This window comes from Octopus sinensis, linkage group LG24 (genome assembly GCF_006345805.1).
Source record: "Octopus sinensis linkage group LG24, ASM634580v1, whole genome shotgun sequence".
NCBI lineage: Eukaryota > Metazoa > Mollusca > Cephalopoda > Octopoda > Octopodidae > Octopus > Octopus sinensis.
The window spans coordinates 16,606,403-16,633,827 of record NC_043020.1 but is presented as its reverse complement, the minus strand read 5'-3'; the positions used below and the strand labels follow the sequence as shown (position 1 = coordinate 16,633,827).

Below are 27,425 nucleotides of genomic sequence, written 5' to 3'. Positions count from 1 at the left end.
GGCAATAAAGAAATAAGAATTTAAACTCAGAATGTAAAACCAGAAGGAACAACACTAAGCATTTTGGCCAGTATGCTAATGATTCTGTCAATATGCCACCTTCACCACCCTAACAATAACAACAACAACAATAATGATAACAACAATACATGGGCCTTTTAAATTAAGGGCGTATTTTAATTTACTGTTTTGTGATGAATTCCCTCAATGAAATATTGTTGTCTCCTAACATACAAAAAGTCAACTTTATCTTTCATCCTTTGGGGATTTATTCCAGCTGATTACATGGTTGAGGGTGCCATCTTAACCATTATGATATACTAACAACCATTACACTTGTTTGTCTTTTGGTTCTAAAATCAAAACAAAATATTTGTAAAACCCTGTATTCAGATAGCCTTTTATGCTCTTAGTTCAAATCCTACTTTAACTCTTTAGCATTCATGGGATTGCACATAGAAAGTTACCCTCCAAGGCACAACTCTGGGCAAAATTGTTTATGGAAGACCAGCAGTTGCCCATGCATACCAGTCTCCCCTTTCCATGCCCCTTTCCAAGTGAAAGGCAAAGGGGCCGATACAGTTTGGCACCAGTGATGTTGCAACTCATTTCTACAGATGAGTGGACTGGAGCAACATGAAATAAAGTGTCTTGCTCAAGAACACAACATACAACCCAGCCCAGAAATCGAACTCACTACCTCATGATTGTGAGCCCAATGCCGTAACCACTGAAGAGCATTATCTCTTGGTTTCAAAACCTCATTGATATGATTACTCTTTTACTTGTTTCAGTCATTTGACTGCGGCCATGCTGGAGCACCGCCTTTAATCTAGCAACTTGACCCCGGGACTTATTCTTTTGTAAGCCTAGTACTTATTCTATTGGTCCCTTTTGTCGAACCGCTAAGTGACGGTGACATAAACACACCAGCATTGATTGTCAAGCAATGCTAGGGGGACAAACACAGACACACATACATACATGCACACACACATATATATGCGTTGCCGTATTTCGTCTGCCGTTACGTTCCGAGTTCAAATTCCGCCGAGGTCGACTTTGCCTTTCATCCTTCCGGGGTCGATAAATTAAGTACCAGTTACGCACTGGGGTCGATGTAATCAACTTAATCCGTTTGTCTGTCCTTGTTTGTCTCCTCTGTGTTTAGCCCCTTGTGGGTAGTAAAGAAATATATATATATATATATATATATACATACATATATATGATGGGCTTCTTTCAGTTTCCATCTACCAAATCCACTCACAAGGCTTTGGTCGGCCCGAGGCTATAGTAGAAGACACTTGCCCAAGATGCCACGCAGTGGGACTGAACCCGGAACCATGTGATTGGTAAAGAAGCTACTTACCACACAGCCACTCCTGATTCTTTATTTCTTAGAATGAAATTGTAGTGTAAACATGAAAGGTTGGATCTGATCAGTTTTAAACATAAAGCAGGTAGAATATTTGGGCCTAATATGGGTGGTTTAAATTCTAAAGGATGGCTTTTATCTGTTTGGGGTCGATAAAATACCAGTTAGATTCTGCAGATGATGCAATTAACTATTGCCCTCTGCCAACTCAATTCAAGGCTATGCACATATCTATCTAATGCACATGTCTAATGCATATCTAAGAAATCAATATAAACGAGATATAGAGATATCAGTGTGATATAACGTGATAAAAATATGCATCAACAGATGATGGAAAACAGAATGGACAATATAGAGAGTATAACTTCAAGTAGCTTTCAATCTACACTCTATGCCCTACACTGAAGATCCATATTGATGATAGGGTATAAAAAAATAATCATTAATTAATACAATACAGAATACTAAAATTTAACTGGATTTGAACTTTCAACCTTGCGTTTTACATTGAACAATAAATAATTACTTTTACTCCAAAAGAGAGAAAAAAGGAGTAAACTACTCTCCTCAAATGAAAACAATGAAGAAAAAATTACTTGTCACATAAACAGTCCAAAAGTAAAATAATGAAAATATAAATTCTTAATAAGATCGTCACCTTTGGCTGATGGTTGTTCTTGTGTTCCATTTTTTAAAAAAATATTTCCTTTTAAATATTTATCAAAAAAATGTGCTCTTAAGTCAGTTTGTTTCATACTGTTTATCTGAGTGACAAAAATATTCCAATCCTAATGGTATCAATTAAATATCAGTTATGGGAACAACTGCACCAACATTATGCAAATGTACAAATTTGGAAAAAAAAAAGCTCATCTCTGCCATCTAAGTGTAAAATCTCTCTCTCTCTCTCTTTCCTTCTCTCCGTATCTCTCTCTCTCTTTCCTTCTCTATGTATCAATCTATCTATCTAACATGTGACTTCATTGACCGAGGTTACCGTGGTCTTTTCCGTAGGCTTTTCTTTCCACGGATAAACCTCACCTGTCCTCTCCTTTACACTTTATATTGCCATTTCTGTGATAACGATCCCTATTGATCGATCTTTTCTTTTTCCTTTTATTTTATTCCTCTCCTTTTTTTTGCCTTTCTCTTTCTTTTTACAATCCCTTTTGATCGAAAACCAAACCCCCTTTTATTATCCCCAAAAGAAAAGCTCTACCTTGTAATTTGTCCCGTCTTTGTGCAGCCCTGTGTGGCTAATAAAGAAACATATCTATCTATTAATCTAGATATATAGATAAATGTATATCATGGTATGGATAAGACTATCAGGTGTTGTCATACACTACTTGTCGCAATGTAATTTGTATTGTTTTAAGTTTCAAATGGTGCCAACCTGCTGGGTCAGAACTCTGGCTAACATTTCCCCTGAAAGGCATACCAGTGAGTCACAGGGTTACCATTTATAACTGAGTGGCTTGGAGCAATGTGAAATGAAGTGTTTTGCTCAAGAACACAATGCACAGCTGGCCTGGGAATTGAAACCAGATCTCACGATCATGGGTGAAACATTCTAATCACTATGTATGTGTGTATATACGTGTGTATGTGTGTGAGTGTATTATTTAAAACAGTTTGATTTGGCTCCATATGACTTTCATAAGCTTCTTCATAAGAATTTCATAAGCTTCTTACAGAAATCTCGCTATTTTAGACAACAAAAAGGAGAAACACAAACACACATACAAATAAAAGTTGTTTAGAAAGTGATGTGATACAAAAAACTTTTTGTTGCACAATTGCAGCCAGAGAACTGACACAGCTCATTGACCTAGATTCCAATTACATAACGAAATTTCAAACACCCAAGAAATAAACGAAAAATAAATTTAATTTATAGGCGCAGGAGTGGCTGTGTGGTAAGTAGCTTGCTAACCAACCACATGGTTCCGGGTTCTGTCCCACTGAGTGGCATCTTGGGCAAGTGTCTTCTGCTATAGCCCCGGGCCGACCAATGCCTTGTGAGTGGATTTGGTAGACGGAAACTGAAAGAAGCCTGTCGTATATATGTATATATATATATATATATGTGTTTGTGTGTCTGTGTTTGTACCCCTAGCATTGCTTGACAACCGATGCTGGTGTGTTTACGTCCCCGTCACTTAGCGGTTCAGCAAAAAGAGACCGATAGAATAAGTACTGGGCTTACAAAGAATAAGTCCCGGGGTTGATCTGCTCGACTAAAGGCGGTGCTCCAGCATGGCCGCAGTCAAATGACTGAAACAAGTAAAAGAGTAACAGGTTTTGTGTGTTTCCAGTTAGCTAAAATGTCTCTTCCATTTAAGGGGTTGCTGATATTTAGTCACAAAGTATTACAGACATGGTTGTGTGGTAAGAAGCTTGCTTACCACCCACATGATTTCAAGTTCAGTCCCACTGTGTGGTGCCTTGGGCAAGTGTCTTGTACTGTAGCCTCAGGCTGATCAATGCCTTGTGATTGGATTTGGTAGACATAAACTGAAAGAAGTCTGTTGTATAGATATGTGTGTGTGTGTGTGTTTGTTTTCACCACCACTTGACAACCAGCGGTGGTGTGGTGTGGTCATAGCCCAGTAACTTAGTGGTTTGGCAGAGGAGACAGATAGAATAAGTACCAGGCTTTTAAAAAAAGGCCTAGGGTCAATTTTTTTGAGTAAAACTGTTCCAGGTGGTGCCCTGGCCTGGCTGCAGTCAAATGACTGAAACACGTAAAAGATAAGAGATATAAAAATTTTTAATGCTGTATTTCTCAGAAGATATTTGTCAATACTAGATTACACCAAATATATTTTGCATGAACATTTGCATTTGTAGAAATAAACAGATGGCAAAAAAGTATAGATCAGTTGATTAACTCATAACTTCTTGTACAACACAGTACTGCATGGAACTGCATTGATCAGCCAGTCCTGAAATGCATGATATCACAAGAATCATACTAAACTTGTTTACATTCATTTCAAAGAAACTGAAAACCTTTCAGATATAAGGGAGAAACCTCTAACCCCTTCATCTATCACTCATCTCTGTTCTGAAATGGAATCATTACAGGATTAAGCTGTGCTTTTGACCTAGAATATTTTCAATAGGATGTTAAGAGTTAATTATTCAGCAGATATTTTTCACTGATTATTGATTGATTTCCAGCCAATCAAATCAATTTCCTTTAAGCCTATTTTAAATGTTTATATCACTAGATCCATATTTTATAATTAGCAAAATTTTTCAAAAATGCTGCATACAAAATTCACCATTAAAAGAAACATTTCATTACTTGGTGTCCATGGAATACATTGAAAAAAAATATCGATTTTAATATTTTGATAAAATAGTCCATAATAATGTGTGGAAGTGATTGTTTAAACAAAGAGAAAGCTCACATTATAGAAACTTTTGATCATTAAATTTAAATGTTTGCTATGTGTTTACTGATAAATGATCCACAAATAATATATGTTCAGTGAATCCAATAGAATAGCAAATATCAAGGAAAATATATAAAAAAAAAAAAACCCAGTGTTTATTGCCAAACACCACAGATATGTTAAGAAATGGCTGATATCTTTATTACACAGAATTAAGAAAATATTATGAAATAGGTGATAAAAATACACATGCACACAAACATATATGTATATATACATGAACACATGCATGGAACAGTAGCACCAAACCCACTGCTATGTTCTGTCACTTGGTTTGGCGGTTGTTCTTTTTTTCTCTATCGAACTGGTGCTTATATAATGCTCATATCTTTTATACTGAACTCTTAGACTTTAGCTTACAGTTTATATTCAGAAAGTCTAGTTTTGCATATCTCTTCACCATTTCTTTGATAAAGCTACTGAAATGGTGAAATTAAAATGTTCTGACACTAATTTTCTGAAATTTGAAAATGTACAAACTACAAGTTCATTTACATTTATAATGTCTCAAATATAAACTTAATCTTTAGAAAAAAAAGAAAGAAAAAAATCTGGCATGGCTACGTGGTAAGAAGCTTGCTTCCCAACCACATGATTTTGGGTTCAGTCCCACTGCATGTCACCCTGTCATTGTCTCTATGAGACTCGACAACTGAATCTTCAGAAAAAAAAAATGAATTTGTCCCCCTAGCATTGCTTGACAACTGAATCTTCAGAAAAAAAAATGTATTTGTCCCCCTAGCATTGCTTGACAACCGATGCTGGTGTGTTTATGTCCCCGTTACTTAGCGGTTCGGCAAAAGAGACCGATAAAATAAGTACTGGGCTTACAAAAGAATAAGTCCCAGGGTCGAGTTGCTTGATTAAAGGTGGTGCTCCAGCATGGCCGCAGTCAAATGACTGAAACGAGTAAAGAGTAAAATGATAATATCTAAATCTACACTTGAGCAGTAGACTGACTAAATCTTCAGAGCCACAAACAAAACACTTTGCAATTTTCAAGAATGACCCTTTATAATCTGGGTTTACATCCCACCGAGGTCGACCTTGTCTTTCATCCTTTTGAGGGTCAATATATTAAGCCTTAGAATAGCTTCTACTCCACTTGACCCCTACAAGGAATGTCTTCATTTGGCTTTTTAATGATATGAGGTCTGGTACCTAATTAAACAACCAATGTTTCGAATATGGTATATGTGATGATATGATAATCTGTAATATGGTTTACTGTTGAGTGATAAAAAATATCAATTTAAAAAGTTGGTAAAACAGCATTAACCCTTTAGCATTTAAACTGGCCATATCCAGCCAAAAGTATTCTGCCTTTTTTTATGTTCAAACTGGCCAGATCTGGTCTCTCACACCAACCCTACAATATCGTTTTAAAAATTAACAGCTACCTCATCAGAATCACATAGCTACAAGATAATGCATGATTAGTTCAAAACAATGTGGATGAAAAAGGATTAATTTTGGCAGAATAATGCGAACACTAAAGGGTTAAAGACTCTATAAAAATGCTCAGTTTTTCTTTAACAAATATTAACACAGACGACTGGAGAAAAGAAGGCAATTCCAGAGGAATTTTTTATACTTACAATTCAATTGCTTTGTTCCAATTAATTACATAACCAGACAGAGAAAACGTTTCTATGTTCACTATGTGTACATTCCCACGTTCAGTTCCGATGTAAAACCACTTACTTTGGAAAGGCAAATGGCAATATGTAATACTGAAAGAAGCAGAGAAATAAGAAAAGGAATTGCAATTATCAATAATTACTCTTAGATAATACATCAAATTTAATATTAAAAAGAAAATCAATCAAAATAGTTGGGTAGCATTATATTTGAGTGTAAAAATAAAAACAGATTAAATACAACAGCAAATGTGTAGAAATGAAGATATTAAAGGTTGTAGCCCTGAGACATCTAACTGCTAAAAGATATATTTCAATGCCCGTGGCTTTTAAACACAGTATGTATTGCGAATGTACCCAATAGCAATTGTTGATTCAGTTAGCATGCTGTCAGTATGAAGTTATACATACAATTGTTTTAAAAATATTATTTAATTTATTTTTAAGCAACTAAGGTTACTGAGCAAAAGAAGGAACTATGCCAGCTTAATGTTTTAAGTGCTTTTAAAATTGGCAGTGATTCTACACTGGATTCTTAAAAAAATATACATAATTATGGCTGTACTCCAGGGGATTTTTAGTTAAAAAAAACTGGGAATTGCGTTATGTTCAAGAACACAGTATAATCCTTTCTGGTATAGATACAAGGCTCAAAATTTGGGGGAGGGGGATAATCGATTACATTGACCCCAGTGCATAGCTGGTACTTAATCTATCGACCTCGAAAGGATGAGAGGCAAAGTTGACTTTGGCGGAATATGAACTCAGAATGTAGCAACAGGTGAAATACTGCTAAGCATTTCATCCAGTGTGCTAATGATTCTGCAAGCTCACTGCCCTAAGATCATAGTATCTCTCTCTATATAAACGGCAGTTTGTCTGTCTGTGTGTCTGTCAGGTTGTACCCTCACCCTGACCACGGCTTTCAACCGATTCTGATGAAACTAAACACACACATAGCCCAATGTCATAATTCAAAACTAACGCAGCGAAAATTTTGAAAAGTTCCCCCAGTTTTGAGAAAAATCGATAAATTCGACATGGGGTCGAGAATCTCAGCTTTTTATATGCAACACATTTTCTGTTGTAGTTTTCGCAACTTGCAATCGATTTCACCAAACTCATGGTGAAGCTTAATGTTACACTAAGAAACTTAATTCTGACGTTAGTTTTCCATGCAATACCTTACCATCAGAAAAAAATCGATAAAATCATGCCATTTTGGGAAATCGCGTTTTCGCCTAAAGGGACAGCTAGGAACATCGTATACACAGAAGACATTGCAACCTACACATGCGCCTTCGTTCCCTAGAGGGAAAGGACTAGATTGGGATTAGTCATTGCCTACTAGGGGCTCTTACATACCCGGGCAACGCCGGGCTATACTGCTAGTAATCACATAAAAATGGCTGTTATTTTTGAATGACTACCAAGTATGTTTAGAAATGAAAAAGTTAGGAGATAAGGGGCACTATTCATGACTTTTATATATCTCAGTCTCAGGTTGGTGAGAGTGCAGAATAAAAAAATACAGTGGTTAGGGTGGAAACTGGTGACCCTGTTTTCAAAACCCTTATAATAAAGTGAACTCTGCTGAAGCAACTCAAGCACAAAGTATTAATGGTATTACGGTGCCAATAGTATAGAGATTGTGAGGTATACTTGCCATCTCAATATGGCTAACCACTAAGGGTGGGTGTTACTGTAGCTTGTAGCCCCAGGAGAACAGCTGACATTTAAAACTAAATGGAAAGATAAATGTGGTTTTTGTTTGTTTTGTGGTACAAGCACATGTGAGTAATAATAAATCTGTGAACGAGATATAAACAGTAACTGTACGACAATGTGAGATATACTTGCCATCTCAATAGGGCTAAACACTAAGGGTGGGTGTTACTGTAGCTTGTAGCCCCAGGAGAACATCGTCTCCAGCTGGCTTTAGGCACACTTTCTGTGCCCTTATGGTATTTGCAAAGAGAGGTCCCTTTGCAAATAGTGGTTAGCCCTATTGAGATGGCAAGTATACCTCACATTGTCGTGCAGTTACTGTTTATACCTCGTTCAGAGATTTAGTATAGAGATTGTTGTATAGGAAAGGGAAAGAAATTGGAATGAAGAAGCATTTATGTTAGAACAAGGCTGAGGCTCAAAAATACAAATATATTCATTTGCTAAAGGACAAGGTTTAATCTGTTATTGAGAGAGAAGAGAAGAGCAAGAATTAACATACTTAGAAAATTAGATGTGTAATAATAGACTATAATATAGAGGGCCGACCAGAGCCTTGTGAGTGGATTTGGTAGACGGAAACTGAAAGAAGCCCGTCGTATATATGTATATGTATATATATATATATGTGTGTGTGTCTGTTTGTCCCCCCCAACATCGCTTGACAACCGATGCTGGTGTGTTTATGTCCCCGTAACTTTGCGGTTCGGCATAAGAGACCGAAAAGAATAAGTACTAGGCTTCCAAAGAATAAGTCCTGGGGTCGATTTGCTCGACTAAAGGCGGTGCTCCAGCATGGCCGCAGTCAAATGACTGAAACAAATAAAAGAGTAAAAGAGTATACCCTAATGTACACATGCTTGTATGCATGCATGCACACGTGTGTGCACACCTCCACGTTCTCTATCGTTTTTAATTATTTGAATTCTTCCACTGAAAAAGGAGCCAGTTTTTAACAAAAATACAAAGACCATTTGCTAATATTCTTTTACTTGTATTAGTCATTTGACTGTGGCCATGCTGGGGCATTGCCTTTAGTCAAACAAATCGACCCCAGGATTTATTCTTTGTAGGCCTAGTACTTATTCTATCAGTCTCTCTTGCCAAACTGCAAAGTTTCGGGGATGCAAACACATCAACATTGGTTGTCAAGTGATGGTGGGAGACAAACAGACACAAAAACACACACACACATATATATATATACAACGGGCTTCTTCCAGATTCCGTCTACCAAATCCACTCACAAGGCTTTGGTTGACCTAAGGCTATAGTAGAAGACAGTAGCCTAAGTTGCCACGCAGTAGGACTGAACCCAGAACCATGTGGTTGGGAAGCAAGCTTCTTACCACACAGCCACTCCCGTAGATAACAAAAACAAAGTCACATTTTAAACTTGTAAAACTTCTTGCATATTTTCATAGTACCACTTATTTCACTGTTCAAAATAATTTGTTGATTTTTGTTTTCCTGAAACCTCCAGCTTATCCAGACTGTCACTTTGGCACTTACTCATAAAACCAAGTGCACCAATTATTATTGTTATAAATGTGAATTTATAATCTGGATATAGATGCTGGAGGTTTTGAGGCAGTTGTCCATAGTTGTTCTCTTTCTCTTCAATTTCCAAAGAGATATTCACTCAACAGGACAGTTGACCTCTATGATGGTATATACTTTTTCCAGCCTGTCCCTAACAGCAATATCTGACCTGTTATGTTTACACTTGGCATGTTTTAATGGGAATGTTCCACCAGTATTTCTTGTTTGTTTGTTTGTGTGTGTGTGTGTCTCTGTGTGTATGTACATATAAATATATGTGTGTATGCATGTAGTTAAGTATGTATGTAATATATGAGGTGTTATAAGAAAGATTCAAGACTGCATGTATTGTATTGTGTGTGTGTATGTATATACATATATATAGATATATATATATTCTTTTATTTGTTTCAATCATTTAACTGCAGCCATGCTGGAGCACCACTCCTAGTCAAACAAATTGACCTCAGGACTTATTCTTTGTAAGCCTAGTACTTATCCTACAGTCTCTTTTGCCAAACCACTAAGTTACAAGGATGTAAACACACCAACATCGGTTGTTAAGCGATGGTGGGTGGGGGGACAAACATAGACACACATATACATACACACACACACACATATATATATACACGACAGGCTTCTTTCAGTTTCTGTCTACCAAATCCACTCACAAGGCTTTGGTTGGCTTGAGGCTATAGTACAAGACACTTGCCCAAGGTGCCATGCAGTCGGACTGAACCCAGGACCATGTGGTTGGTAAGTAAGCTACTTACCACACAGCCATGTCGACACCTATTTATAAAATCTATCTCTAACTTAATTTTACCCAGTAAAACAGCAAAACTAATGATTTTCATGATATTGTTATTAAATTATTCGAAAACAGTAAAATTCCAACCCCTTTAGTTCAGGTATGTCATTGTTTAGCTCACCAAGTGAAAAAAGCCCGCAATCGAAAGTGTTTTAGCCATGAAATAGCCATATCGTTTTTGAAGAGAGAGAGAGTTATTCGGAGACATTTAGCAGCTATTTCTAGCAGGTCTGTTAACCACATTGGCTCATTGACGAGTGTTTGTAATAAATATATGAGTGGAAACCAGAATGCATTATGTAATTATACTATTCAGTTCTGTCATGTCTGTTCTGAGTTCATAACCTACAGGTGTTCACATTACCTTGTGTCTTTCTAATATTGATAAAATGAGGTGGAATGGTTAATGCAATTGGCTATAGTGCTGACCTTCAACAACTGACCTTTATCCATAATATATATTATGGCAGCAGTGAGCAATGGCATGGGAAAGAACAGACTTAATGGAATGCAAATTATGAGCTGACACCAATCCTTGAAGGAATTAAATTTCACTTATTTGTGCAGCTGATGTCCTTGATAAACTTAAATATCATATTCTTTTATGAGTATGGCTATGCTGGAGCACCACCTTGAAGGATTTTAGCCAAACAAATTGATCCCAGGACTTATTTTTTAAGCTAAGCACTTATCCTGTTGGTCTCTTTTGCCAAACCACTAAGTTATGGGGACATAAACACACCAAGTTCAAGTGGTGACGGGGGAACAAACACAGACAGAAAGACATACACATATAAATATATACACACACACACACACATATATATATATATATATGTATGTATATACTCTTTACTCTTTTACTTGTTTCAGTAATTTGACTGCGGCCATGCTGGAGCACTGCCTTTAGTTGAGCAAATCGACTCCGGGACTTATTCTTTGTAAGCCCAGTACTTATTCTATCGGTCTGTTTTGCCGAACCGCTAAGTTACGGGGGACATAAACGCACCAACACCAGTGTTCAAGTGGTGACGGGGGACAAACAGACAGAAAGACATACACATATAAATATACATACACACACACACACACACACACACACACACCACACATATATATATATATATCATCATCATCATCGTTTAACGTCCGTTCACCATGCTAGCATGGGTTGGACGGTTCGACCGGGGATCCGGGAAGCCAGAAGGCTGCACCAGGCTCCAGTCTTATCTGGCAATGTTTCTACAGCTGGATGCCCTTCCTAATGTCAACTACTCCGTGAGTGTAGTGGGTGCTTTTTATGTGCCACCCGCATATATATTATATATATATATTAACATACACGGCAGGTTTCTTTCAGTTTCCATCTACCAAAATCCACTCACAAGGCTTTGGTCAGCCCAAGGCGCCATGCAATGGGAATGAACCCAGAATCATGTGGCTGGGAAGCAAGCTTCTTACCACACAGCCACACCAACTGATAATGATTCTTCTTGTGGTGGCGCGAGTATGACACCCTCTGATGAGAATAGATGGGATCACTACATGAAAATAGTAGCAGTTTGATGTAGTCAGCAGCTTATAGTTAGTCTTTGAAGTCCAGGTACAGTTTACAGTTTGAGTTAGTGTGTTGGAAATATTGATTCTTGGTTCGTTGAGTGCTTGCTACTGCTACTGTTTTTATTTTGCATTGTTATAACACTGTTACAGTGTGTTCTTTATCTATCATCGACAATATCAACCATACTACGATATTGGAGGCTTAAGGATATAACATCTAGTGATGAGGACTTTTCAAAGCTGATGTAGGTTATTTGACAATTAGTGCATCATACAAATCGTTAAATTATGGAGAACTTATTAGCTGCAGTAATACAGCTTCAAGAGAAGCAACAGAAACAACTACAGGAGTTGCAGGAGTAAATATTACAACAACAACAATAGTTAACTGAGCTACAGTCAAGGAAGTCTGAAAATTCGTTAAGTTCATTTACACCAGATGAACTTGATTTCTGAACTCACTTATAATCCGGAGGAGGGTATTGTGTTTCATGTGTACTACAGAAGGTATGAGGAAATTTTTAATAAAAGATTGCAAGTCATGCTCAGATGAGGAGAAAGTGCGGCTATTGCAATGCAAGATAGCTCCGGCCAAGTACGAACGCTACTGTAACTTTATATTGCCCAAAATGTCAAGTGAGATTTGTTTCCAAGAAACTATTGAATTACTCTCAAAGATCTTTGGTGACAAAAGTTCGTTATTTAACCCTCGAATGGAATGTTGGAACATAACAAAAAATGGTAATGATGACTTTATTACATATGTGTGAAAACTTTAAACTTCAGGATATGCTTAAACCCCTTATTTTCGCACAAGATCTTATCACAACTGGATAGAGAAATTTGGGCAAGGATTCTTTCAAAAATGGAGCAAGCGAACCAAGATATAACCCTACAGACCATTGCAGAAGAATATGAAACAATGGTAAACCTGAAGCATGGTGTGAAAAAAATTTAACAGACAGATTCCACAAAAATTCAGATGTCTCAACCTGGAAAGTACAACCAAAAATGAGTGCCAGGCCACAATCCATGTTAAGGATCTGGAGGCCTAGACTTTAGAAGAGAGTGTCCGTTTAAAAACCAAAAATGTTATAGTTGTCAGAAATTTGGTCACAAGAGCTCACGCAGCAGGACAAGACTACAAGGGTCGAACGCAAAAAGTTCTAAGGCGTTTTCAGCAAAAAGTGAATATGACACAGAAACAAGAAAATTTTGTACATTTAAAAATAAATGGTGTAAATATTAAACTACAGTTGGATACAAGTAGTGAGATTTCAATCATAAATGTGTATACGTGGAGAAAAATTGGGAAACTGAGGTTACATAAAACCATAAAATTGTGCATGCTGTGACAGATGATAAATTACATTTCATGGGCAAAATGTGTACAGATGTCATATTTCAAGGAGAAACACACAAACCATACATGTATGTATGTATGTATGTATGTATGTATATATGCTTTTCATGATATTGTTATTAAATTATTCGAAAACAGTTACATTCTAACCCCTTTAGTTACAGGTATGTCACTGTTTAGCTCACCAAGTGAAAAAAGCCCGCAATCAAAAGTGTTTTAGCCATGAAATATCCGTATCGTCTTTGAAGATGGAGAGATATTTGGAGACATTTAGCAGCTATTTCTAGCAGGTCTGTCAACTGCTCATTGACAAGTGTTCGTAATAAAATATATGAGTGGAAACAAGAATGCATTATGCAATTATACTATTCAGTTCTGCCATGTCCTGTTAAAAATAAATAGTCAGAGGAATTGAAAAGAAAATTGAAAAAGATATTTTCTCAGATGCTAATGGAGGATTTAAAAAAGACTGAAGCCGGCTTTCAAGTAGGTGAAAACGCTGTGCCTGTATCTAAATCTAACAGAAAAGTACTGTTCGCTGCAATTGGATTCATAAATGACAGACTGGGAAAAAGTGGAATCATTAAAAAGTTGGATTACTCTAAGTGGGTGGCACCCGGGTGTGCATTAAAAAGAAAAATAAGAAGATCAGGCTGTGTGCCAATTTGAATGACTACTTAAAGACATGCCATCATTCACTGCCGGCTCCAGAGGATATTTTCGCAAAATTAAACGGTGGAAAAATTTTCTCCAAATTGGATCTGTTCGACACTTATTTACAGATTAAAGTAAATGACAAATGCTCAAAGTATCTGACAATAAATACACATAGAGGATTGTGCAGATATACCTGGTTACCTTTTGAATTAAAGGTTGTACTGGCAATATTTCAGCAAATCTTGGATGCTATGTTATCTGATTGTGAATTTACAATCCCTTATTTGGATGATATATGAAGAGTAATTAGCGTGAACAGCATGTGGAGCATACAAAAGCTGCACTCAAGAAAATTGAAGAGTATGGGTTCACTTTGAGTGATGAAAAATGCAAATATTTTTTGCCCAAAATTAGGTACTTAGGGCAAATAATTGATAAAATTTGTAGATGGCCTGACCCATCAAGGACAGATGCAATAAAGAATATGCCTGCTTCGACAAATATACTAACATTACAAGCAATTCTTGGGCAGGCAAACTACTACCAAAACTACATTCCTAACATGCATGGATTAAGAGCTCTATTGAATGACTTATTGAAAAAAGGAAGTAAAGTGGAATTGGTCAGTTAAATGCCAAAACGTATTTGAAAAAATAAAAAAAATTCTAATCACAGATTTTTCTCTAGTAAATTTTGATCCTGAAATGGACATTGTTGTAGTGACTGATGCTCCAGAGTATGGAATAAGAGTAGTTTTGCTACACAAGTATAAAGATAGAAGTATGAAACCAGTGATTCATATTTCATGCTCATTGATAGCAGTAGAGAAAAAAATACAGTCAGATAGAAAAAGAAGCCCTATCAATTATCTTTGCAGTGAAAAAATTTCACAAGTTTCTGTTACAAACGGATCACAAACCATTGCTATCAATTTATGGGTCAAAGAAAGGGTTACCTACCAGTACAGTGAACTGACTACAACATTGGGGTATAATATTACTAAATTACAATTTCAAAGTGTGGTATATTCCATCCAAAAAAAATTGGTCATGCTGACTGTCTATCAAGATTAATTCCCCCAAATACGGAACCACGAGAAGATATCGTGACAGCCACACTGAAGGCAGAAAATGAAATAAAAAGTATTATGACTAATGTTATCCAAGAACTGCCAGCGACTCACAAGATATAAGAATGAAATCTGTAGGTGATGAGTATATTACAAAAATGAAAGAAGCTTTAAAAAATAAGCAGAATAAAAATACAAATATGTGAAGATATTATGATGTATGAGCAAAGAGTTGTAGTACCAACAACATTACAAAAATGTGTATTGCAGCAATTCCACAGTGAAAACCTGAAAATGTCAAGGATGAAAGCTCTAATGAGGAGCTATGTCTCTTGGCCAACTATGGACTGGGATATTGAAAATTTGGTGAGAACCCCACAGGTAAAATATGAAAGTCCCAGAGGTAAAATATGAATCATGGCTGGAGACTGAGAACCCATGATCTAGGTTACTATGCCAGACCGGTGAATGGCACTTACTACCTAATCATGGTAGATGGCTGTACAAAGTGGCCAGAGGTATGCAGGTGCAATAAACCAACCACTAAGACAACTATAAAGTTCCTATATGAATTGTTTGTGCAATACGTTGTTCCAGACATGTTAGTTTCTGATTATGGAATGCAATTCTTGGGGTATGAATTCAAGAACTGTAAAATGCATGTGATAAAGCATATTTTCACTCCACCCTACCACCTGAGGTCAAATGGGGAGGTAGAAAGATTCCTGGATGTTCAAAGGAGAATTAAGAAACGCTAGGAATGAATTAAGTAACAACGAAGCACTAACAAAATTCTTAAGGGTATATAGAGTAACCCCCAATCCAAGTACAAATTCAAGAAAAGTCACCTACAGCATTGATGTTTGTAAGAAGAATAAAATCGATTTTTGGTAAGTTATTGCCAGAGAAAAAAAATGATGTAAAGGAAATACGAAAGATGTAATGAAGTATTTCAAAGTAGGAAATAAAGTGCGTTTTAAAACCTACAAAAATGGTAAAGAAGGCTGAAAGGATGGCTTTGAAACCCAAAAAATAGGAAGTATGATGTATCTAATCTAAAGGATCATGCTGGGAACATGAGACACCTAAATCTGCTAAAGAAGAGACCTACCGAAGAATGGAGAGAAATTCCTATGGAAGTATTTTTTGATGCAATCAATGTCCCAGCACTAAAAGTAATGGAGTCCCTTAGAACCAGCATGAGAAAATGGAAGGAGACCGAACAGCTTGAGATAAGGCCTAAGCAAAAAAGATACTAAAAAATAATAATATAGGCGCAGGAGTGGGTGTGTGGTAAGTAGCTTGCTAACCAGCCACATGGTTCCGGGTTCAGTCCCACTGCGTGGCATCTTGGGCAAGTGTCTTCTGCTATAGCTCCGGGCCGACTAATGCCTTGTGAGTGGATTTGGCAGACGGAAACTGAAAGAAGCCTGTCGTATATATGTATATATATCTATATGTATGTGTGTGTGTGTGTGTTTGTGTGTCTGTGTTTGTCCCCCTAGCATTGCTTGACAACTGATGCTGGTGTGTTTACGTCCCCGTCACTTAGCAGTTCGGCAAAAGAGACCAATAGAATAAGTACTGGACTCACAAAGAATAAGTCCCAGGGTCAATTTGCTCGACTAAAGGCGGTGCTCCAGCATGGCCTCAGTCAAATGACTGAAACAAGTAAAAAGAAAAGAAAAAAAAAATCTTTATTCCTTCAGAACTCGAAATATCAAAAGGGGAGATGTTGTGGCATGAGTATGACACCCTCTGACAAGAATAGATGGGGGCCCACTACATATAAATAGTAATGGTCTGACATAGTCGGCAGTTCATAGTTTGGTCTTTGAAGTCCAGGTACAGCTTACAGTTCGAGTTGGAAATATTGATTCTTGGTTTGTTGCATGTTTATTACTGCTGCTGTTTCTATTTTGCTTTGTTATAACACCGTTACAGTGTATTCTTTACCTATCATCGACAATATCAACCGTACTATGATACTGGAGGCTTAAAGATATAACACTTTTATACATTTGAAGTTTTGTGCCACCAATTTAAAAGAAATTAATAATGGGTGTCTATAATGAAAGTAAAACAAGTTGGCATTGGCTCAGATATATTGTTATGAAGTTGGCTTTTCAACTTCACGCTTCTGAGATTGATACCAGTTGGAAGACATTACCTTGGGCAAGTGTCTTCTACTAAAAATTTGTGAGTGGAATTTGGTAGACAGATATTGTAGAGATGTTCATTTGCATAACATCGTTATTTTCATTAATGCTACCATCATCAATTTACATTACTTTTCCAGGTATGCTGCAAGATAGATCTCATAGTGTCTTATCACACACACACAGATACATGTATATATTCACAGTGTCATGTAATCGATTTAAGCACACACACACATTAATATTTATATAGTTTGATAAAGGCTAGCGGTTAAGAGACTGAAGTCCTTATCATTCAACATGTAAAAGTTTAACAAACATATAATCTACTAAAAAGTATCAAGTAATTCTTCAGTTTAATGGTTAATTTTGTACATAACTTGACACAGAAGCAAAAAGTAATATGCATGCACACACATTTTCTATTAAAAATGGGCAGATGTAGAGTGACTTGAAGACTGAGAGTTTTGTGTGTTAGCACTTATCAATACATGAAACTCAGCTCTTGAGTCACTCAGTAACTTCTGCTGATTATTAATAAAAGAAAATGTATATATACACTCATGTTTTGAGTTCAATCTTCTTCTTTGCATCACCAAACTTACACACACACAACCACATATATATATATATATATATATATATATATATTATATATATAATTTAATTCTTGTATTTATGCAGCTGAGGATTGCTCTTCATTTAAATTATTGTAATGGTTGCATTGTTCAATTAAATGGAGTTGCTTGAAACGATCATGCTGCATTACCTCTGGATATTCTGTTGCTTATTTTGATTATTATATATATATCAGAAAGGTGGGTATAAATTCCAATACTGAAGCAGCAGAGAGGGCCACTAGGTGGCTTTGAATGAAGGGGGCAGAACAGTGGTTTACCGCTATTGGGATGCAGGCAGGGACTTGATGAACCTTGGCTGGATCAAATGGCCAAAGGGATCTGGTGCAGAAAGATCCTAAACTTCACGAGACCACAGGAACATCACTGACAATGCTTTCCAGAACATCCATCAGATATATCTTGAAACTATATATACCAGTTTTACATTTTGGCACAAGGCCAGTAGTTCAGCTGGTACTGAATTTATCGACCCTCAAAGGATGAAAGAAAAAAAACTGACCTTGGCTGAATTTGAACGCAGAACGTAAAGACAGATGAAAAGCCACTAAGCACTGGGTCTGGCATACTAACAATTCTGCCAGCTCACCACCTTACTATACATATATATATATATATATATATATATATATATTCTATGCCGGTGGTGCGTAAAAAGCACCATCCGATCGTGGTTGTTTGCCAGCCTCGTCTGGCACCTGTGCCGGTGGCACGTAAAAAGCACCCACTACACTCATGGAGTGGTTGGCGTTGGGAAGGGCATCCAGCTGTAGAAACACTGCCAGATCAGACTGGGCCTGGTGCAGCCTTCTGGCTTCCCAGACCCCAGTTGAACCGTCCAACCCATGCTAGCATGGAAAGCGGATGCTAAATGATGATATATATATATTGAGCAAGTAGCATAGGTGAACAACAAAGAAATGTACAAGGAAAACAAAAGAACACTACAAGTCTGATCCATTCATCAGTTGTCAAAATTTTGGCACACACACACACGTGTGTGTGTTTTAGTAATGTATATCAGTAAAAAATGCAAAAACTTCAATGAAAATTGATAAACTGCAGCATATTGTCCAACAAAAATCCTTTGTTTGATATCTGTTCCACCTGAGTGACACTGACAAATTCTCCTATATCACTTTGACCATTATAAATGCAGCAAGTCAGGTAGGACCCTTTTGGAAGAAGTGCCTGAGAACTCTTACCACTTATGACCCTCCCAAGAATATTAAATGGATGAGATGGATGGGTGGATGTAAATTATACTTTTATCTTTTACTTGTTTCAGTCATTAGACTGCGGCCATGCTGCGGCACCACCATGAAGAATTTTTACCGAATGAGCTGACCCCAGTGCTTGTATATTTAAACCCGGGTACTTACTCTATCGGTCTCTTTTTCTGAACTGCTAAGTCATGAGGACATAAACACACCAGCACCAGTTGTCAATCAGTGGCGGGAGACAAATACAGACACAAAGACACACACACACACACATATACACATATATACAATGAGCTCCTTTCAGTTTCCATCTACCAAATCCACTCACAAAGCTTTGGTTGGCCTGAGACTATAGTAGATGCTTGCCCAAGGTGTGGCACACTGGAACCATTGGTTGTGAAGCAAGCTTCTTACCACATGTCCATGCCTGCTCCTATGGGTGCAGTCCCACTGTGGGAATGTTTTCTCAGAGTATAATTTAAATTATAATTTTATATTTTCTATTGAATTCTCATGCAACTCAAATTACACCATCTTTTGGATGCAACAATCCTAAGTGAAATTCCTGGATAAAAAGCATCTATTTAAGGCAAATTATCCCAAATATAGTGAATATGTGTTATTATATTTCCATTAATAAATCTGGGCGAGGCTGGGTATAGCTGGTAGCTAATATGTCATATACTCTTAATAGCTAGGAAAGCCATTATATGCTATACACTAATTTTAATTAACGATCTACATTACATTAATATCACTCACACAACTGCTGTTGTTATAAAGGTGGTGAGATTAGTGTGGCAGTAAACTTCAAATGCATTCAGCTGTTTATTTTCTGTTTACAGTGTAATGTGAAAAGCAAATATTTTTAAGAACATGGATGGACTCACTGCTACCATTACTACAATCATTTTTCCTGAACCAGTTGGCACGACCCCAACTGGAATTAAAATGCTTAGATGCATGTCAGATTCTCCATTACAATCTTCAGATGCATTCTCTCTTTCTGCATTTAGCTAATTCTGTCAATGCCACTCCTACATGGCTCCTTGCCAAATACTGATTTTTTTTTACCCATGTTAGTCCAAGACTACTCATTCGTTAAGACAGGCTACATAATCAATCCAGTTGATTTTAGTATATTACTGGTACTTTTTTTATTGATCGTGCCGAGATGAAAGGCAAAGTTGAATATATATTTTTTTTACTACCCACAAGGGGCTAAACACAGAGGGGACAAACAAGGACAGACAAACGGATTAAGTCGATTACATCGACCCCAGTGCGTAACTTAATTTATCGACCCCGAAAGGATGAAAGGCAAAGTTGAATATAGAGGAGTTTTAATTTAGGTAATGCATGGCTGTGTGGTTATGATGCTTGCTTGGCAAACAGACAGAATTTTCGAGCTCAGTTCCATTGTCATTGCATGGAATCATGAGCAAGTACCTACTACTATAGTGAAGGCATGTGACTTAGTGGTTAGGATTGTGGACTTGTGATCATAAGATTGTGGTTCTGACTCTTGGACTTAGCGATACATTGTGTTCTTGAGCAAAACACTTCATTTCATGTTGCTAGAGTGCACTCAGTTGGCAAAAATGAGCAATCTTGCAATGGACTAGCATCCCATCCTGGTGGGGAATACATACGCCATAAAACCAGGAAACTGGCCCTTATGAGTTGGTATGACTTGAAAAGGTAACTTTTACCCATTACTATACTCTTGGTTAAAATCCAATGTCTTGTGAGAGAAATTTGGCAGAACTGTCAGACTTTGGAATGCTCCTCCATCTCATTGTTCTCCCTCCTTTTTATGACCTGAACTCTTTCAAGTCTGAAGTTAATTCAATCCTTTCGTCTTAATTTCTATTTCTTCATAGTTCTTCTCACCTCATTTAGGACTTACTTATAAAAAGAAATAAAAAAGGAAACTGGATGAAACCTGCAGGAAGCTCAACTAGTCTTGTAAGTGCCATCAACTGAATAAACATATCTACCCGATCGTGGCTGTTTGCCAGCCTCGTCTGGCACATAAAAAGCACCCACTACACTCTCGGAGTGGTTGGCATTAGGAAGGGCATCCAGCCGTAGAAACATTGCCAGATCAGACTGGGCCTGGTGCAGCCTTCTGGCTTCCCAGACCCCAGTTGAACATCCAACCCATGCCAGCATGGAAAGCGGATGCTAAATGATGATGATGATGATGACACTGTACTATATGTTAGTATATTATATTTCAAACTGTGTCTCTTCAGTCTTTTTTAAACAGGTACCTACATAAACTATGTGTATGTTTATACCCTGTAATTTAGTAGTTCCACAGAGATCAATAAAATAGTACAAGGCTTAAAAATAAGTACTAGGATTGATTCAACTCTATAAGATGGTGCTCTAGCATGGCGGCAATCCAATGACTGAAGCCAGTGCAAAATAATTAAAAAAAAGTAACAAAATTCCTGATAAATGTAACCTGGGATTCTACCATTTCTGTCATAACTCCTCATTACAAGATCTACATCATCTCAAATTCAACTAACATAATGACAATATACTAGCACATGTATAGAAGCTGAAGTCTCTAGTGATCTCCAATAATCTGTGCTGGATTTTAGAAAACAATACAAAGTAAATTTTAGCTTAAGATGAAGGTAATTGTTTTTAGAGAGATCAATTTATCTATAGATATCAATGTGATGTATTTTTTATCTTTTACTTGGTTCAGTCATTGAATTGTGGCCATGTTGGGGCACCACCTTGAAGGGGTTAGTTGAACAAATCAACTCCAGTACTTATCTTGTAGGTCATTATTCTTATTCTATCACCTCTTTTGTGAAACTGCTAAATTATGGAGCCATAAATTGCTATGCTAACAAGACCAATCTATGACTTTTCAGACACAGATTCATCTTCTCATGAAACAAGGAGATAGATGCCTCCAATACAAAGTGTAATTTGAGGGAAATTTGGCTGCTATTTCTAGTCTGTAAATGAATACCGTGTATGTGTGTTAGTGGCCTACTAATGAAATTGATTCATAACTACACTTTAACAGTTTTTAAAAAATCAAATGTTGACACAGACATAAATATTTGAAAGAGAATAAAAAATGATGAACACGGCGAGTAATTTAAGATGTGTAAACGTATAATGTACGTGCCTACATACAATACCATTATTGAAGAAAAGTATGAATATTTCAGGAAATTTTTACAGCTAAAATCAATTGAATACAATTTAGATAATATGAAAAATTTAATTTGAAATAATTATTTTTGAAATGTGCTTTTAAGTTAATTGAAATGAAGAAATTATTAAAGATTACTTTAGCTTTTTAACAGATTCATTCAAATTCATGAAGCACTTTAAAATTGTAAGTTTAAAAAGGTGGTGAGCCGGCAGAATCATTAACACACCAGGCAAAATGCTTAGCAGCATTTCATCCGTCTTTACGTTCTGAGTTCAAATTCTTTCAAGGTCAACTTTCCCTTTCATCCTTTCAGGGTTAATAAAATAAGTACCAGTTGTACACTAGGGTCAATGTAATCAACTAACCCCTCCCTTGAAATTACTGGCATTGTACCATAATTTGAAACTGATATTACTACACTGTATTACTACACTGTAGTACCAGTTGTACACTAGGGTCAATGTGATCAACTAACCCCTCCCTTGAAATTACTGGCATTGTGCCATAATTTGAAACTGATGTTACTACAGTGTTTAAAGGTGATGAGCTGGCAGAATTGTTAGTACTATAGGCAAAATGTTTAGTGGCATTTTGTCCATCTTTGCATTCTCTGTTTAAGTTCTGTTAAGGTCGACTTTACCTTTCATCTTTTTGGGGTTGATAAGGTAAGTTCCAGTTGAACATTGGGGTTGGTGTAATCGACTTACCCACTACCTGGAAATTGCTGGAGTTGTGCCAAAATTTGAAACCAATATTTGGTCATTAATATATTTCAAGTTTTGATGTTATTCCATTCTAAAAATCAGATAGCAATGACTGCAAAGAATTAGAATTAATCTCAACTCATCTCATCTTCTTCACCCACTTATTCTTGAGAAGGTCGTTGGGACAGAGTCCTTAAGCACACTTTCAACAGGTCCTTCAGAAGCAACTGTCCTTAATTGATCCAACTGGATCCCCAAATGAGACCAACAAAGTTTATCCGACCATCTTGCGCATGATCTACCCTGGGTCTCCTGCCGGTTGGTTTTTGCCTGTAAAACCTGTCCAGTAACTCTTTCCTATGATATTCTTACCACATACCTGCTGTACCAGAGCTGTGATCTCTTAATTTGGAGAAGTAGTGGCTCTACCTGGAGTGTCTCTCTGATTGCTGAGATACACACTCTATCGAGTAATGTTACTCCAAAAACTCTTCAGAAGAACCCGGTTTCGGATGATTGTATTCTTTTGGTCATTACCCAAGATTCATCATCACAGACAAGGGTGGGCACAAACATTGAATTAAAAATAGCAATTGATATTTTTCTAAAATAAAACTATTTATTTAACCTTTTAGCGTTCAGGTTATTCTATCAAACATAATGCCTATTGATTCCCATTGATTTGAATTAATCATGCATTATCTCATATCTTCAAGATCTTGACAGTGTAATTACTTAATGGGGAATAACATTGTAGGGTAGGTGTAAGAGCCTGGATCTGGTCAGTTTGAACATAAAACAGATTAACTATTTTGGCCGGATATGGCTGGTTTAAATACTAAAGGGTCAATGCATTACAAGCCTGCTATGTTGCACTGGAGAAACATTTAGAGAATTGATTTGCTTCTCGCAAGATGATACGTGAACACAACTAATGATAATGAACCTTTAGCATGCTGAAAGTGAATCATGCCACTGTATGAGTTTTCTCCCCTGTAGCTCCAGGTGCACTATGTTTCATTGAGAGGGGAGAAAACTCATATGGCAATATGATTCGCCTTTAGTGTGCTAAAGGTTAATGCGTGTATATATGTTTGTGTGTCTGTGTTTGTCCCCACCACCATTGCTGATGTTGTGTTTACGTCTTCGTAACTTAGTGGTTTGGCAAAAGAGACCGATAGAATAAGTACTAGGCTTACAAAGAATCAGTCCTGGGGTCGATTTGTTGGACTAAAGGCGGTGCTCCAGCAGTCAAATGATTGAAACAAGTTAAAAAAATAAAAAGATATATATATATATATATATATATATATACAAACGCACATGCATCTGTATTTTATTTAAAAAATTCTATTATACTAACAGATTACTGAAAACATTTATTGCCCAAACTTTCCTTTAACGATAATTACATTTCATGCTAGTGCGTGTGTGTGTGTGCGCGCGCTCTCGTTTGCATATGTATGCATGCAGCCATATGTGTATGTGCATGCATGTGTGTGTATGCGTGCATGAGTGTGTATTTTATGGCCAGATACATGAATGCTTAATGAATTCCATTTATCTTGCACCAGTTCCATTTTTCTTTATTCGTTACAGAGAAAGTTCCAAGACATTATTTGCTTAGAGCAATTTTATTATTATTGTCTCAAAATATTGGTCTCAAATTTTGCCACACGGCTAGCAATTTTTGAGGGAAAGGTAAAATCGATTACATTGTTCCTTCCTCCCATCACCACCAACACCACCACCACCACCACAATTCCCCCAGTATTCAACTGGTACTTATTTTATCAATCTTGAAAGGATGAAAGGCAAAGTAGACACTCCCCCTCTCACCACCATCACCACCAGTGGTGGCAGATAAACTCAGAACGTGAAGATGGAAGAATTTGTTGCTAAGCATTTTTACAGTGTATTAATGATTCTGCCAGCTCACTACATTATTGTCTCAGAACAAAAAAAATTTTTAATTCATAGACATAGGAGAGGTTGTGTGGTAAATAGCTTGCTTGCCAACCACATGGTTCTGGGTTCAGTCCCACTGCGTGGCACCTTGGGCAAGTGTCCTCTACTATAGCCTTGGGCCGACCAAAGCCTTGTGAGTGGATTTGGTAGACGGAAACTGAAAGAAGCCCGTCTTGTATATATACATATATATATATATATGTGTATGTATATGTTTGTGTTTGTTCCCCCAACATTGCTTGATAACCGATGCTGGTGTGTTTACGTCCGCGTAACTTAGCAGTTCGGCAAAAGAGACCGACAGAAGAAGTACTAGGTTTACAAAGAATAAGTCCTGGGGTCAATTTGCACAACTAAAGGCGGTGCTCCAGCATGGCCACAGTCAAATGACTCAAAGAAGTAAAAGAGTAAAAAAGTTATAAATTTATTCAATACTTTCGAGTCTTCTATATCTTAAGCTGATTTTAGACTTTACTTTAAATATGCTAAAGCCTATCCTTTCTCCAGAATACCCACACACAAGAATGCATATAGGCACATGCACACACGTGCACACCAGCGCACACAAAGACGTCTGATTTAAATTTGATGAAATGATTAATTTAAATCTTAATCAAATGCAGACATGGCTGTGTGGTAAGAAGCTTGCTTCCCAACCACATGACTCCAGGTTCAGTTCCAGTGCGTGGCACATTGGGCAAGTGACTTCTACTATAGCCTGGGATTGACCAAAGCCTTGTGATTGGATTTGGTAGACCGAAACTGAAAGAAGCCTGTCATGTGTATGTGTCTGTGTTTATCCTGCACCACCATTTGACAACCAGTGTTGGTTTGTTTATGTCCCCATAATTTAATGGTCTGGCAAAAAGAGGCCAACAGAATAAGAACCAAGATTTTAAAAAGAAGTACTGGGGTTGATTCATTTGATTAGAAATACTTCAAAGCGGTGCCCCAGCATAGCTGCAGTCTATTGATTGGAACAAATAAAAAAAATACTCTCTCTTTTAGTCTTTTACTTGTTTCAATCATTTGACTGCGGCTGTGCTGGAGCACTGCCTTTAGTCGAGCAAATCAACCCCAGAACTTATTCTTTGTAAGCCCAGTACTTATTCTATCGGTCTCTTTTGCCGAACCGCTAAGTGACAGGGACGTAAACACAACAGCATCGGTTGTCAAGCAATGCTATGGAGATTAACACAGACACACATATATATATATATACGACAGGCTTCTTTCAGTTTCCGTCTACTAAATCCACTCACAAGGCATTGGTCGGCCCGGGGCTATAGCAGAAGACACTTGCCCAAGATGCCATGCAGTGGGACTGAACCTGGAACAATATGGTTGGTTAGCAAGCTCCTTACCACACAGCCACTCCTGCGCCTAATACTTTGGTTTAAAAAAAAAAATTTTCTTTTTATTGGTAAGTAAGTAGTACAATAATATTTCAAGTGAAATCTCAATTGTTGTAACTATTATTAATATCATATATGTGATAAGACATGATTGTGAATTGGGTTTGAGGTTGGGATACATTCTGTGGCCATCTTACATTGTGTAACTGTCAAAGCTTTCCTGTGAGTTTGCCAGATGTTGTCCAAATGGAAATTATGAACGGATATTGGCACTGATGCAACTGCAGAAATTATTGGAATCATGCCATGCTAGATAACTTCACACTTTTCCCCTTCTAGTTGGTTTTTTCAACAGAGGAGCCTTGAAGGAATGTAAACCAGGATATTTTGACTTAATTTAATTGTAAGCGACACACAATATTAGAGTAATTTCATGAAATCTCTGCTTTATTCTTTCATAACTGTAAATTAAAATTCAGCTCAGTTCTAACAGCACAAAAATTGAAGAAGGGTTGTTTGCACCATAATACTAATACAGTTTTCATGCTACTAAACAAATTCTCTATCCTCTGGTGTGAGAGATCATTTGGCAGATATGCATTTATGGTTCCCCGTGCCGGTGGCACATAAAAAGCACCATCCGTTCGTGGCCGTTTGCCAGCTCTGTCTGGCACCTGTGTGGGTGGCACGTAAAAAGCACCCACTACACTCACGGAGTGGTTGGCGTTAGGAAGGGCATCCAGCCGTAGAAACACTGCCAGATCTGACTAGGCCTGATGAAGCCTTCTGGCTTCACAGACCCCAGTTGAACCGTCCAACCCATGCTAGCATGGAAAACGGAAGCTAAACGATGATGATGATGATGAAATTTATAGATTTATTCAATACTTTCGAGTATTCTATATCTTAAGCTGATTTTAGACTTTACTTTAAATATGCTAAAGCCTATCCTTTCTCCAGAATACCCACA

The 27,425-nt window shown here is 37.2% G+C and overlaps 1 protein-coding gene across 1 annotated transcript in view; it reads right to left on the bottom strand.

Moving 5' to 3' along the window:
- LOC115224093 (syntaxin-binding protein 5) overlaps positions 1-27,425 on the bottom strand; it is a 370,435-nt gene that overhangs the window by 268,448 nt on the left and 74,562 nt on the right. Inside the window, exon 4 of the mRNA XM_036513088.1 lies at positions 6,444-6,578. Coding sequence (XP_036368981.1) covers positions 6,444-6,578 — 135 coding nt within the window. The remainder of the gene's footprint in view (positions 1-6,443; positions 6,579-27,425) is intronic.